Raw genomic sequence first — 16,626 nt, 5'->3', positions numbered from 1 at the left:
CTCTGGAGGAAACTGACCCCCAAAGGCCCAGCCTGTCCCTTTTTGGCACTCAAAATTGACTTTATAGATTTACCTCCAGCTTTAGGCTTTTCTCATTGTTTGGTTATTGTTTTCATGATTAGTGGAGACTAAATTCTTTCCAACTAGGTGTGCTGATGCTACAAACAGTGGTAAAGAAATTAGTAACTAAGATACATTCCTCGTTTTGGTATTCCTTTATGGATTGAGTCAGATCAAGGGACTCATAGAAGAAATAAACCGCTTGCTTGGGAAGGCTCTGGGGTACTCATTAAAATTTCATACCCCATATCATCCCTAATCCTCAGGGCAAGTCTAGAAATAAAAAGGACTTTGAGAAATATCTGTCAAGACACTGGATTTAAATGGCAGAAGCATTGCCTTTGGCCCTTATAAAAATCTGGAATGCTCCAATTAGAAGACATGATTTAACCTCTTTTGAAATAGTGTTCTGTCACCCATACCTACTGCAACTATAAGCCTTCTATTATGGGACTGACTGAACACTATGGGGATTTAAGTGAACAATTCGATACCATGACTAGCTACGTACAAACACTAACTGATATGCTTGGAGCTTGTCATTGACAGGTGAAAGGAGCATGGCCTCCGCCAATTGAGAAACCTTGCCAACCTTTTTTTGACCAAGAGATCGTGTGTGCATCAAAGTTTTTAGAAGAAGACACATGCTGTCACCTCACTGGGAAGGCCCTTATAAAATACTGTTAACTGTGTACATTGCCATAAAAACAAAAGAAAAATCCTCCTGGACTCACGTGAGCCACGCTGAACTACACCGGGACAATCGGAGGACGGCCCTACAGGTGACCTGAAAGTAAGGATTTCCAGGGCCAGTTCCCAGGCCCCTGAAGCAGAGGTCTTCATGAAGTAGACAGCTTTTTCCCAAGATTGCAGATTAAGAAACCCCATTTCTCATCTATAAATTCCTTTTTGTCTTTTAACGTCCCCCAAATGGTCCTTTTTGGAAACTTCTTGTTTTAAGCCTTCCCTTTTAAGGATTGCGCATTGGAAGCTGAGTGGAGATTGCTTCAATCTAGGCCATTTTCCCTTTTATCTTCCACTATGGCTCTTCTTTCAAACTATGCCTTGCTTTTACTAACGCTTACTGTCTTCCCAGAAAGTCAGGCACAGACCTGGTGTCCCTTCACAGAAGTCTTTCAAACCCTGGCCACACTAACTACCTGTTCCCAGGAATGGAAGACTAGTTTAATGGGGTGTGGGGAAATGTGCTTAGATCTGTTCTTTTCTACTTATTTAGTCTCATTCTAATCTATGTTCTCTCCCTTTTCAGATCTCTAGTTACTACTACACTACTAATCCAAGCTCTCTCTCTACAGCTACCAACTCAGCTTTTAATGTGTGAAACTTCCAGGGAAGTTCCAGACAGGGGGAATGGAGGAGCTCAGGAAATTTTACCCCAAAATATGACTCCTTGGTATAAAGAGTATTTTGAATTACAGCCCTTGGAAATAAAAAGGTATTGGAAGGGGCTGCCCCTCTATCTGCATAAACCAGACTGACAAATCAAAAGATCAAAGGGGCAATTGACTTCCCTTCCTCTCCCTGTTATCTCAGTATATTGTAGGAAAAAATGACCAAGAATGCAACCAGACCTGGCTCAAGTCCTTTAAATATAATACCTATCCCTCAGGTTAATTTAATTTGTGAAGAGAATCATTTACAAGTCAATCTGTCTCCCTCAACCATTTGTCACTCCTAAACAGAGTTACCTGTACTCCTCATCTCCCTCTCTGCTCCAAAAAGACAGGTATAAAAATATGTGAAATTCACTGGGATATGGGGAATCACTCTGTGGTTCTCTCCATGTGCACGGTAAATAAACATTTCTCTTATTAATCTGCCTTAATTGTGAGTTGATCTTTCAGTGAACTTTGAGGAGAAAGGACAAGTTTCTCCTCACCCCTACAATATAAATGGATTCCAGTCAGAAATGTGGATACGCAATACTTGGATATCTTGAAAAAAATCTCCTGGGCTGACATGTATTTGAGATAGCTATTATTACTGTGGGTAAAAAACTAGTGTTAGGCTGTATTTAGAATCTGATTAGGGGTTAAGTAAAAAAAAAAAAATCACTGAAGTGATTTTTGTTTTATGAAATTTATATCTTTACAATATTAATGTAAACATTACTCATTTTTTTGTATTTATATAAATAAGTAAATAGCCATAATATGCTTAAATACATACCCATATTCTTTTATCCTTACAAAACAATATTTGAGACAGAGGCACAAGGAAACATTTTATAAACTGGATACTCAATTTTGTCTGTTTTGTGGCAGGATGAAGATTATTGTTCTGTAGGCCCCAAAGTAGAGAGGTTCTATGTTAAAGAGTTTTGGGTAAGGGTGGGTTCAGGGAGGCAAAGACATTGTGAAATGGTGAGAAGACACTTGAAAAGGAAAAAAAAGAAAAAACAGGACTGGAACACTTTCCATTCCTTCATGTGATGATTAATATTATGTGTCAACTTGACTGGAACACAAGGTGCCCAGATATTTGGCCAAACATTATTCTGGAAGTGTCTTTGAGGATGTTTTGGACAATATTAACATTCAAATCAGTAGACTGAATAAAGCAGATTGCCTTCCCTATTGTGGATGGACCTCATCCAACCAGCTGAACGCCTGAATAGAACAAAAAGAATGACCTTCTTGAGAGTAAGAGGATATTCCTTCTGTCTGATTGTTTGGCTTGAACATTGGTCTTTTTCTGACTTCAGACTCAAACTGAAACATTTTCCCTTTTTGGATCTTCAGCATGCTGGCTTTTGGACCGAAATATATACCATTGGCTCTCCTGGTGTCCAGTTTGCTGACTGCAGATCTTGGGACCTTTCAGCCTCCATAACTGCATGAGTCAATTCCTTACAATAAATTTATTTCTCTACATTTGTATATATCCTGTTGGTTCTGTTTCTCTGGAGAACCCTAACTAATATAGGTGGTAATCTCTATGCCTATCTTCCTCTTGGTGTGAACCCCTCTGTTCCATCTTCTAACCATGACAGAAATTAAAAGTATAATCAATAGTGTCACACTGCATTTCTCACACAGAGACAGCAAAATCCACAACATGCATTCTCCCCGATACCTATTGATCAGCCCAGACACATTAATCCCTGTTTAGCCCAGGGCTTACACCAGAAGATAAGGTAAATGTACTTAGAATAAGAAACTGATTTTTACATTTTATTAATAATCTAACTTTTTCGAAATTTAAAAAATTGAGGTACGAACCAGTCACTCACACAGCATCTATATTTAGTTCCTGCAATCAATCAAATTCTTAATGTTTTTCTAGGAGAAAGAGCTTTTCAAAACCTGACCTTGTCCAAGGTTAAAGATGCTGATTTTTAATAACTGAAAATTCCAAAATGATCTTTAGTCATTGAAAGTATTGTGAAATAAGAATTTCAATAGAGAGTTATTTTATCTTTGATATTTTCTAATGATGTATAAAAACTCTGTCCCTAGGAGTCTAGATGTGGTACTGTTGATGCCCATGAAATCAAAACAGAAAGCTATGGTAAGTCCTACATGGTACTGGAACATTAGGCTGTCTGTGAATTTTAGTCAAAGGTGACATTGGAACTTCTGGTGCTCCTTGCAAGTTTCTCCTTCAGTGCAGCTGGTTTTCACCCAATTCACTGAGAAAAGGTATGAATAACCATTTACTAATAATAACAACTTGGGTCTAATCAGCTATTTAAGCTAACTTGGGTCTAATCAGCTAGTAATAATTCTCAAGCCACTTTGCTACTTGTATTGCAGAAAGAGCTGTCGGGAAGGCATCAAAAAATGTTCCGGATTTAAGCACTTTTTGCTGGCTCAGGATAGTGACAGTGATAAAAAAAAAATGTAAGAAGAGGAATAAGGAATTGAGAGCTTTATAGCCTCGTTTTTTTTCATCATGATCTTTTTAATCTGCCACTGGCCACGTTTGCTTCTTAGTAAGAACTCTGGGTTGAAATGGAAAGACTTTGAGAGCTGCTTATGTCTTGCTCTCATCTCCTGAGGAACCTATATATGGTTTAAAAAATCTAGAAGTTCTGAAGAACAAACCCAATATGTTCGGATTCATCTATCCACTCATTTGTTAAATATTATTGACTATTTACCATGTGCCAGACTTTGAGCTAGGCAGTGGGGACACCAATCATCAACAAAAACAGACAACACCTGTCATCATGAAGCACACAATTTAGAGGGTGAGACTGATGGCCGTAAGCACATAATGATATGAATTGCAACAGTGATAAGTGTCACAAAAGAGATCTTACAGTAGGGGCATATGACCTAGTTAGGAAGGTCAGGGAAGGCCCTCCAAAGGAAGCAATGGTCATACTGATACCTGAAGAATGAGTAAGAGTTAATTAGGCCATCAGGGGAGGAGAGAATAGAACACACAGAGGAAGCAGTATGTGCAAAAGCCTGTGGCAGGAGGAAACATTACAAGTACAGGAGACAAATAGGACAAGTGTGACTGGAGCGAGGAGTTGGGAAGGTCGAGGAGGAATTGAGTGTTGGGAGAGGACAAAGTAAGAGCAGGTGGGAGACTGACCAGGCAGGGCCTTATAGGTCATGTCAAGGAGTTGTGTGTTTTTGAGCTGTACTGATGGACTCACTTTCTAGGTAATTTAATGGTTTCCATTTCCACATTTCAGAAGAGTAAATGTACTATACTAGGAATGGAGATGGGTTAAGACACATTTATCCCCCAAAATATTAGTTAGGGCTTCAACTTCAGTCCTTTGAAAATCTATCTATCACTACTGATTATTACAAAAAATTAACTATATTAAAATTAATGCTATTAATAGAAAGAGAGATTAGTTCAAAAGTTTAGGCTGTTGACTAAATGAGATTGTATTGGTGGGAAGGAGGAAAAAGTTCTCTTCAGGAATTCAAGTCTTTTGCAGTCTAATCTTAGTTGAACTGACCCTACCTATTACTACAGGCAAACTAATTAACCTTTCTTGCCTTGGTTGCTTTTCTGCAGAGTGAAGATAATGATGACCCATTAATAGGACTGAAAATCATTCTGTAAACACTAATGGTCGTATAAAATAATATAAATAATGACTTATCCCAATGCATAATTCCAATCCTTATCTCAGAATTTAAGCATCTTCTCTTTGCCTAAATAATCTCAGGTTTTATTTTTGTCAAATAGCATTGTGTGTGTGTATGTTTGGGAGTGGGAGTGTAGAAGTAAGCTCATGTTTATTTTCATACGTAGCCAAATTTGTGTTTATCGAAAAGACCCTCTCTCTTCCTGATGCCTATTGTTCACTCAGCAATACCCTGGATCCTAGATAATCACAGTCACTCCTCTTGATGGCAGCTGGTTAAATGTAGTGGGGGTGCCGCTCAGAGAGCAGGAGGGGTGAGGTGGGGTACAGTGGGGTGGAGGAATAGTACTTCTAACTTCTTTTTAGATGACAACTTCTCTTGTCAGTTAAAGAAGAAGAATACGCTTTTATTGTTTGATAAGCATATTGCAACTATATCAACTATAGTTAAGCAACTCAAATTAAATCAGCAGGCACATAGTACCATGCCAAGAAGTGGCAAAAGGAAGAGGCTCCTAGCTGGGTTTTATTGTGGATTCACTGATTCATATTTAAATTACCATCTCTTTTGTAACATTTCCAATAATTTTATGGGAAGTATTTATAAACTGTATTTCTTCAATGGCATAAAGATCCCCCATTTTTGTAATTATCCTTGGTTATCATGCCACATTTTCTTTACCAGTTGAAAGGAAATCATAATTGATCTTCTGGAACAATAAAATATTTGCAGAATTGGAATAGCTATTTCTCTGTGATCTCGAAAAATTCTCATTTTTTTTTCTTTCGTTGAAAAAAATTCATGTCTAATAAATACATAGGCTGCTTACATGATGGCACAATGACTCAGACATGAAACTGTAATGTTTTTGTTGGGATGACTTGGCCTATAGTCAGGGGCTGCCTGGAGACCCTGGTTAGTGGCCATGCCTGGCCAATGAGGCACAATGAACTGAACAGAACCAATCTTTTAGTTCTGACCCGATTCCCTTGTGTTGTGTAGCTATTGTAGTTTTCCTGCCCTTTTGTTCAAATAAAAGGGAGAATAGGCGTTTGAATTTTTTAGTGCAGGTTGAGCAATATCTGTAACACGTGTTATGTGTTTTATACAATTCTTACCTGATTGGACCTTTTTCCTCAATTCCTAGTTCCTTCTGCTCTGGCATTGTTCTGGTTGGTTCTACTGGATTTTGAGGGTCAGGGTTTGTGGTCAGATCTCTGAAAGAATTTTTCTCAGAGGTTTTATCTATGGAAAAGAAACAACATACAGATGGAAGAATATATGCCATTTTTGAGACAGTTTTATTTGACAACATAAGTTACGAAGATGCTGCTTGTTTTCCAGAATAATCTTCTCAGGAATGCCTCCCCCAGGTTTCCTCCTAAACAAAGTAAGACCTTGTACAGGAGGAATTATCCTGTAGACACCTTCAGACCAATAAAAATATACAGTGATGAGTTGCTTAATGACAGGGATATGTGCTGATATAGGGAATGTATCATTAGGCAATTTCATTGTTGTATGAATATTATAGTTACACAAACCCAGGGGGTCTAGCCTATTACCCACTTAGGCTAGATGGTATAGCCTATTGCTTCTAGACTACAAGCCTGTGCAGCATATTACTATACTGAATACCGTAGGCAATTGTAACACAATGGTAAGTATTTGTGTATCTAAACATAGAAAAGATATAGCAAAAATACAGTATTATAATCTTGTGGGACCACTGTTGTATATGTAGTCCACTGTAGACTGAGACATTATTATACAGCATGTGACTATACTTAAAGTTGGTGTATTATGTAATAAAAAGGTCACATGGGTTGGGTACAGTGGTCCATGCCTGTAATCCTACCATTTTGGGAGGCTGAGGTGGAAGGATTGCTTGAGGTCAGGAGTTCAAGACCAGCCTGAGAAACATAACAAGACCCTGTCTCTGCAAAAATAAAAAAATTAGCTGAGTGTGGCGGCTTGCACCTGTAGTCCCAGCTACGTGAGAGGCTGAGGCAGGAGGATCACTTGAGCCCAGGAGTTGGAGGTTGCAGTGAGCTATGGTGACACCACTGCATTCAAGTCTGGGCAACAGAAAGAGACCCTGACTCAAAAAAACAAAAACAAAAAAACAGTTCACATGGTATATTTCTTTTTGATATTAGTAAAGCTAAGAATAAGAATTCGTCATTCAAAAGGCATTTTTGGTTTTTCTAAAGTATTCATAATTTGTGGCTGAAATTGAAGCATCAGAAAATTCACAAAAATTAAAATAGACAAAAATGATGCGATTGACATTATTTTAGAGCTTGCATTCTAATTTTTTTATGAAATCAATTTTTGTTTTTGGTTTGATTGTCTTTAGCTATGACATTTTTGCTGAAGAAACAACACAAACTAACATATAAAAATGCAATTTCCAATTAATATAGTTTAAATTGTAATTTACTCAAAGAATAATTAACTCACTGATAAATATTTGGATTATAGAGAGGGTTTTAATGAAAGTAAATTACTTAATATTAAAAGAAAATGCAAGGGCAGGAAAGAAAAAAATGAATACAATTTAGTGGTTATTCATTAACCATAGTTTCTAATTTATTTTTAATTGGTTGTTCTGTGCTTAGAAAATTGAAATCAAGGCCCAAATCATTACTCTTATTTTATTGCAATCCATTATAATTTAAAAATTTAAGCATACTTAGTGTTGAAAATTTTTATTTGCCAAAATGATAAAGCAAGGTGTGATCACTATAAAAGTTTTCACCACATAAGACCTTTAAGATTAAATTTTCTATGATCTATATAAAAATTTTTCAAAGTACTAAATTTTCCAGGAACATGTTTCTGGAATAAAGGGAGTCATAAAATCGAGTCACTACTTACAGTTTTAAAAAGTTTTCAAATAAGAAAGTTTAAACCCCTGGATTTCCCAAGACTCTTTTCTTTATTATGCATCTCCTATTTACATTTACTTTGGAATTATAGTATTTTTGGCTAGAAGATAGAAAACACAATACTAATTATGTTTTCGTTATGTTTAAATGAAAAAGGAAAAAACCCTCAAAGCTCCCAATTTACTTGTGATACAAAGGAGCCTCAATATAATCACACCCTCGAAGTGTGTGCTCCAAGTGAAATATTGCTATGTGTATAGACTCTTACTGAAAGCTGTAGGATAGGGGACTTTTTATACAGACACATGTGGTACACTAATGCTTTCGTTAGTATCTAATAGATTTCAGAGTAAAAAAATAGCACTTTCAATATATCATTTTGTACTAATAAGCTTTTGATAAAAAGAGAGAAGAATCTGCTTTCCCTATATGTTGGATCAAGCCATATTTTCCTGTCATATTGCTGTCTAAGAAAGTGGTGGCCTAATCCTTTTCTTATATCCACAAACACTGGGATGATTACTGTAAGATATTCTAAAGTAAAGTTCTTAAAGTTCTTAGGCCACGATGTCTAGTGCTTTTATGGATGAAAATCCTTGAGATTGTATGTTGTATATACCTTTTTTTTCACATGGACAGGATCTAGAGTTATGGACTCCTCAAAGGAGTCTGGGCCAAAAAAGGTTACGGACGATTGTCTTCATATATTTTTCTAGGGACACCTACCCTAAAAGAAAATTAGGATTGAAATAGAGCATGAAATATGAGTTTAAAAATCTGAAAAAAATCCTGAATGTAAAACAAGCAGAATCTGTAAAATGTTATTTCTTAAGAGCCTTTTATAGACACTTCTAATAAAGCCACGTGGATATAAGCTGCATCAGATCCCAGCTCCGTCGCTCATTCAAGCTACAGCATATGCATTACATTTGTAGTATTACTTTTCTGCTTGTACCAATTAAATGACTGACTGCTTTGCAATAGTTCTTTTCTTCAGTTCTAACAAGGATTTTTGTTTATCATCACAACATTTGGACTAAATTAACTCTAAGTAGATCTCATCACCTTACTAAGTCTTCCCTAGACATTATCAAGCCCTTCTAAAATGACACTGCTTCTGTTATAACAAGTCTAAGATATTTATAAATTAATTTCAGCTTAATCTGATTTGTGGATAAGCACTCAATTACAAAATAAATCCCTCATTAATAGTTTATTGATGAAGACGAGAAACCAGTTATTACCTATTCTTGGATTCAAAGCAGAACAACTAAAAAACCCATGAGGACTTACAACAAAAGGATCCCTGTCAACTGTAGTTCAGTGTGGGTGTCTTTTTATCCATGCAGCATGTTATTTGTTTGTGGAAACAGATGGTCAGAGTGTTTGCATCATCCTCATCATGAAAGAAAAATCTAAAATACAAAGCAAATCTTGCTCTGGCATCTGGGTGAAGTTTTGTCAACTGCACATTGTACTTTTTCCCAGCTTCACACATGGACAGCAGGATTCTCTCTTTCATAGCTGCCCAAATGAATAGCGTTAAGTCTCTCTGCCAACTGTGCTCTTTGCACGTTGTATAGCAATTGCCAGATCTCATCAGTACACTTGATCACATTCTGCCCTGGAATGTGTGCCTGCGGCAGATAGTGAAATCTGGAATCAAAATGTTCTGACATGGTTGCTTTTATTGAATGTGCAAAAATGAGTACTATTGAGTTTGCCCTCCACACATCCAGCTGATTCTGTCTCGAGCCTGGCAGCATCTCACACTGGGCCTGTGTAATATACTTCCAATCTGCTTGGCCCCTATAGCAGCGTATCGTGGAGACCCAAGCAGGTGTGAAACATCTGCTTCTCTCTTCCAGTGAGGAAATAAGTGATGCAGAAGCCCATTAACCTTCCGCGTTTTATCAGTAACATTAAATAGATGTTGGAAAAGGAGGGATTCAAAGAAGGAATCTAACATAGTAATCAGGCTGTAAATTAGAAAGGCACTCAATTGGCTTGTATTGGATGCATATAAAAAGGAGAAGAAGAAAATGCTCTCATTGTTTGGAATGTTTGGTGTGGGGGATGATATTGTTTGGTTGAATTTCTAACTCTTAAGACACCAAATACATGTGGGTATTGTCTCAAAAATAAATCTCCTTTCATTAGGAGCCAACAGTACTTGAGTAACTAGATGTTAGATGAAATAAAGACTAAGTCTGGGCACTTTGATTAGATGCATAAGTGATACTATTATTTTCATCTCAATGAATGAACATTTGAAGTTGAAGGAATGAATAACACAGTTTTAAGAAGTGTATGATTAATGATTATTTTCTGGCACCCAAAATTGTATTTTTGACTCAGCTTGTGGTTAATTTCATAGTTGCTAGATTATACAATGTACTTGGAATAATTTTAACTATAATACTTTGATCACACTTGAAATTTTATTATATCTTTGTAGATTGTCAAATGACATTGAGAAAGTTGACAAACATTACAGCAATGCACATAAAATGGAATCTGAAAGGGCATCCATCCTAACATGTCATTCACAAGAATAGAGAAATGGCATATTTTGTATTAGGAAGCGTATGTGCAATCTATAAAAAACCTGGAGGAGAAGGACTCAGAGTAGATCAGCATTCTGGAAACCATCCCTTATGAGGAATGGTTTAAGGAATTTAGGCTTTTTTTTTTGTTAAAGTATTGAAGATTAACTGGTGATCTAATAGCTATTTCAAATTCTTTCAAGGGCTATTATATAAAAAAGAAAATAGTTTTATTTCATATATTCTAGAAGGCAGAAGAAGGACCCATCGATGGAATTTATAAAACAAAGAAAACCTCCAAACATTCTAACAACTTGTTTAACAGTAAAATGCATTGCTTTGTGAGGCAGGGAAGGCCTCTTTGGCTGGAGATTATTCAGGAGCCTCTAGCAATCTAAGCCTGCAGTAAGGAAAGGGGTGAGGGGTCCTTGAATAGGCTCAGAGCTTAGATGTCCTCTAGATAGCCTTAAAGTGCTATGAAGTCCTGAAGGTATCTTTATATTTAGGCAGATTTTGACTTTTGGATACATCATCACAAGCAAAGAAATGAACAAATCAATAAACAAAAAAGAACATGAATCCATCTAAGATAGCTTTAGTATTATGTCAGGATGGAAGGATCCTGTCCTCTCTCAATGTCATGCTTGGTTTCAGGGACATTTTTATTGAGAATAATTCATCTAGAAAAGACATTTTATGTATAGGTATTAAGGAATGTGGTGAGTTACCAGTGCTGGGTACCGAATAGAGAGCTGTAACCCTTACATCACTAATTCTCTGGGTGACTCTGGATAAGTCGCTTTTCTATGACAGTTTCCTCATCCATAAAATGAAAAATACTTTTGTCCTGGGGATTTCTGTGAGGATTAGATAAAGACTCCATTTGAGAAAAATGCAATATAAACACAAAATGTTCCACCAGCCGGACTAGGGTAAATTGCTTCTTTTCCTTTTTCTTTTCTTTTTTTTTTTTTTTAAAGATATATTAACTCTTTCAGGTCTGCATAGCACTGACATGTGGGGAACGCTAGAGCTTCCATTTAGTTAACAGAGTCCCAGGGACAAGGAAAGTATAATGCAATTTCCCACAAGTCAGCTATATTCTTTGGCAGAAAGAAGCCTAAAAGCACAGAGTTTAATCCAATTATGCAAATATATTTAAATCATGCAAACTACAAAAAAATTGGCATTTTAAAGGGAAAAAAAAACACCCTTTCCATGTTGGTTAGATTCTCTTTAGCTTTTAGTTTCTAAAGCAGGTAATAACAGTAATTTTGTCAGTCAGTCTGGTCTTCTATTCAATATTTAAAACAGTATGTTTTCTATGCCTAACTTCTCGTTTCAGCCGGTATAGCTGTACCCTCCGCTCCCTCTTTGGTGAGGCAGCTCTCTGTCCGGGACGTGTAGCAATGGTTACTGACTGTGCACACGCCTGAGCACCTGACTGCGGCAGGACAGCCTGTCCACAGCTGGCTGGTGACCCCGATGTTGGTATGAAGGGCTCTTGCCCAATGAGAACAATGGTTGTTATCTAAGTCGGTCAGACCACTCTTTTTGGAATTTGGACAGGGAAATGAGTAGACGGCAATGAAAGCAGTCCAGAGTAGATATGCAGAGAAAACACAGTGGTCATGAGAAATGAAGCCCTTGTCACCATGAGCGACATAATTAGCCCTTAAGCTGCCTCTGTCCCCTGAACAGCTTTTCAGCTCCAGTTATCCATAAGTTTTCTTATGACGAGCCCCTGCCACTGAAGGTACCCTGATTCTGTCTCTGCACCTTGCCAGACCAGAATGGTTAGGAATTCTTTTCATCATTTCAAACAAGAAAGCACACCATATTTCTCTTTTTTCTAGACAATGTTTTTAGAAATTTTACATGCCAAGTTTATTCATTTCTCAGTTCTTTTGTTTATCATCATATCAGGTATCATTCTGCAAGAATTTACTTCTAATTGTTTACTATGTAAGGTGATTTCTGTTTGAACGAAGCAGAGAAATATGCTTGAGTACTTTTGTCAGAAAGTTTAATACATTTCTTTGTGTTTGTTTCTATATTCCTACCTTATCCTTTGGCGGATGAATAGCACTGGCAGTTGTAGGGAGTGGACTGTAGTACTAAAATTAGCTGTAGTAGTACTTCCCATGCATGCCAATCAAACTGGTTGGTTTTGTATAGGGAAGCATTTGCTGATTCTTGTAAATTAAATTTCAGTAGACAGTCTGGTTATTTTTCTATTCTGTGCAGGACAAATTAAATTGTATATGCTGATTCTTACTGCCAAGGACCGAAGAGTGGTTTCCTATTTAAACAAGTCAGGATTCCCTCCCCGCCACTTTTACTGCAAAAAATGGGCTTTATTTTTTCAGAACAGTGTTAGTTCTAGAGCAGTCTTTACCTTTCTAGATGCTATCCAAACTGAGTGTTGAGTGAGACGCAGGCTGGGTTGGTTTGGAGAGATGATGGGGGCCTGGGTGAGGCCTGGGGCACTCTGTAGACCCGGACTTAGAACCTGGGGATCTTAGCTGTGGAGAACTATTTGGCACAGGAGGCCCAGGAAACTACCCCATTTTCAGTTTGTTTACAAAGCAAATACTGGGAGATGGAGATCATGAGTAAAGAGGAAGGGAATTAAAATTTGTATTTGTGGTCTCTCTAGACAAGGTGGAACATCTGGCAGCATTGGATCCTGATCCCCTGGAGGCAGTGATTTGTGGAGCTGAGTGGCCTCTGGCCTGTTTAGGCAGGGCACGCATGGTCCTCATTTATGGGGTCTATGTGGCTTCTATCAAAGTTGGATTTACTAACCTCCACGCTCAATGCTTTACATATTAATATATTAACTAATTTATTTCTCATTTACAACCTAACACTGATTATGCTGTTGTCCTTATTTCATACATGAGCAAACTGAGACTCAGAGATGTTAAATGTCTTGACTAAAGAGCTAGAAAGTAGCAGAATTATGATTTGAATTCTGGGATGTTAAACTCCAAAACTCTCTTTATTTTTTTTTTGTATAACATAGTGCCTTCACTATAAATGTAAACATGATTGTTTGGAGTAAAACTCAATTTCACTTTTAAAGTCATTCCATTTTATATTAATATTTAAAGTTGGAATATTTTAAAGCCGTAGGTATTAGTTTTCTGTTGCCACTGTAACAAATTACCACAAACTTAATGGCTTAAAGTGACACAGTTTATTCTCTTATAGTTCTGGATGTCAGAAGTCTAAAATGAATCTCAAGGGCTGCATTCCTTCTGGAAGCTTCAGGACAGAATCCATTTTCTTGTCTTTTCCAGCTTCTAGAGGCTACTTGCATTCCTTGCTTCCTGGTTCCTTCCTTTACCCCCAGAGTGCAGCAATCCAACCTCTGCTTTCATCGTTCCATTTCCTCCTTCTGCCTTTGACTCTTTTGCCTTATAAGGCTCCCTTGATTACACTGGGGTTACCTGAATAATCCAGAATAATCTTCCCATCGCAAGATCCTTAACTTAGTAATATCAACATTTTTTTTTTTCATGCAAGGTAACATACTTACGGATTTGAGAGATTTGGGCATGGAAGTCTTTGGGTGGCTATTATGTGGATAATGTAGCCTACCACATCATACTAGCTAGGGGTGCTCGACTGTAACTCATTTCCACACAGATAAGGTCACTTTGGAGCATCATAAACCATTAGATTCATCATTTACATATCCTCTACTGGTACCGAACATTTGTTTAAGGAAGCATTTAATGTGATATAAGTGAAGTAGAAGCCTAAGAGAGATGATTGTAATCAAAAGAGGACATTAGTAAGTTATCTTTATTTGAATCCAAAATCTGTTCCATTCTTCATTTCCATGGCAGATATAAATTAAACCATGCTCCACAGAAGATAAGAATTCTATAATCAGAAACCAACATCTGCAGATTTTACGACATTGCACCTGCATGTTTTGAAGTGAAGAACACAAAAATACCAAGCATGTATCGGAGGCTATCTTTAAACACTAATAATTTTGCTTTTTCAAGACAAAATATCTTGAATATAACAGTTATTCCTATTAAAGTCTTTGAAGACATGCTAAGTCTGCAGATTTAAATGATACTATATTTTTCTCCCTACTCAAATAGCTCCTCTGTTAAATGAAACTTCCACAAAAGAGGTTTTTATTACCAGCTATGAAAAATTTAAGCTTACAAATACACTTTGAAAAAAGTATAACAAAGATAAGAATAAACTTGTCATTCCAAACATGTGACCCTTGGTTTTACGCCATTAAGGCTATATTTTTCTGTGCAAAGAACTGTAGATTTAAACCATCACTATTATAAAGTAACTCATAGTGAAACAGAATTGTAGTGTGAATTAAATTATCTTGATAAGTCTGTGGCCTTTTTTATTTTTTGTTTTTTTGGTTTTCCCTGGAACATGTAGGTCTTATTTTTACTGTAGAATGTTTCCCTTTTCCTCAATACTTTATTTGTTAACCACATTTCAGTATATGCAATGAAGATTCTTGTTTGATTTATAGAAGGGCCTTCTCCTTTTAAAATAATTCGAAGACTAAATAATGTTCTTCTATTGTTGATAAAGAAAAGGCGAGGCCGCATTTTTTACTTATCCTCTTGGTATATGATTCTTACTATTTGTGGAAGTTTTATATATATGGACTTTTATCAGAAATAGAGCCTTATGATTATTAAATGCTATCCTCTTTCATTAACACATTATACTAAATATTTTAAAATCAGATAATCTGACAATTGAATAGCCAAGCTTAAGTTGTTAAAAGTAGTATTATTTTGCATTCATGTTGAAAAACTTATTGCAGGACATTTACTTATTTTATTTCTTTATATTCAGGTAAGTAAATGCTGACTATGTATTTGGGAGATAATGTTTTCCTATCTGCCTGGCTGAGATGAAAATGCAGAAGAAACATAGTGGTGAAAATCCCTGTTCTGTGTAAGACCAAGTAAGTATTCTCTGAATTCTAATTTGAATAGTAAAAACACAGAGCTGTTCTTAAAAAATAAGTAAAAAATAAAGTCAAGAAAACTAAAGTAAATTTTCTTCCCTTTGTTTTTTAAAAAATTATATTGTTTAAAATGGGTAGAGAAGAGGTTGTGAAAATAGACATATAAATTAATTTAGGGAAAAAAATCAACATCTTTAAAATATTATCCTCCCAAGTGGAAATATGTTATTTCTCTCCAATTATTTAAGTTTATTCTACATCTCCCTGTAAAATTCAATTATTTTCTTCACACAGATCCTTTCCTTTTCTCTTAAATAGGAATAGCCAAGTGGAATATGAGTGGGGCCATTTGTTCAGAGTAGTGCTTTTGATTGGGGGGATATGTCTTCACAGCAATTTGTTTATTTAAACCTTTTCTTGTGATTTGTTTTTTTATATACAATCTTGCTTGCAATTTTTGTGTATTTCTTATTTTTTCCTCCTTAGAGAAGGGAAATTCTGGCTAGTAAAAATTCAATTGCGCCTCAGTTCAAGTATTTGTTTTAATGCAAATAGAAAGTCATTAAAAAATCGTCATACACAGACTGTCTAATAGATGAAAGCAAAACATTTGTTCTAGTTCTACTGCAATAAATTTTTGTTTTCATTATTTAATGTAGGCACATTCTGTTCTAGTGATTCCCCTCTCACTTTTGCATTTTCTTGTTTAGGGTATAGCGTTCATACTGAGGAGAAGCAAGAGAGAAGGCCTTAAAGGGTGCCTGGGACTAGATTGAATTAGGTTCTACAAAGTCGGGTGGAGGAATTTAGATTCTGTCCTGCAGGCAATGTGGACGCGCTTGAGTTTCTTGAACAGACGTGTAAGCTAAAGCGGTAGCTAATGGAAAATCCGCTAATAGTATTTAGGCTGGATAAAAAGGAAAGAGGGCGAAATAGAGTTCTAAGCGGAAGAAACTACTTAGGCTGGGAGTAGTGCAGGCATAAGGTACTAATAAGGACCTGAACTAGGATGATATTGCTGGGATTGGAAAGGAAGGAAGAGGGTTTTAAGGTTATTATGAAAGGAGATTTGGTGACTA

At 36.5% G+C, this 16,626-nt stretch overlaps 1 protein-coding gene across 1 annotated transcript in view; it reads right to left on the bottom strand.

Moving 5' to 3' along the window:
* The window catches only part of CNGB3 (cyclic nucleotide gated channel beta 3), a 168,624-nt gene that overhangs the window by 147,479 nt on the left and 4,519 nt on the right, over positions 1 to 16,626 (bottom strand). The window contains 1 exon segment of the mRNA XM_012643595.1: positions 6,257 to 6,383. Within this exon segment, the coding sequence (XP_012499049.1) occupies positions 6,257 to 6,383 (127 nt within the window).

The sequence above is a fragment of the Propithecus coquereli genome, unplaced genomic scaffold (assembly GCF_000956105.1).
Source record: "Propithecus coquereli isolate 6110/MARCELLA unplaced genomic scaffold, Pcoq_1.0 Scaffold2, whole genome shotgun sequence".
Classification (NCBI taxonomy): Eukaryota; Metazoa; Chordata; class Mammalia; order Primates; family Indriidae; genus Propithecus; species Propithecus coquereli.
The sequence above is the reverse complement of the archived record's forward strand: the minus strand, read 5'-3'. Positions and strand labels throughout refer to the sequence as shown.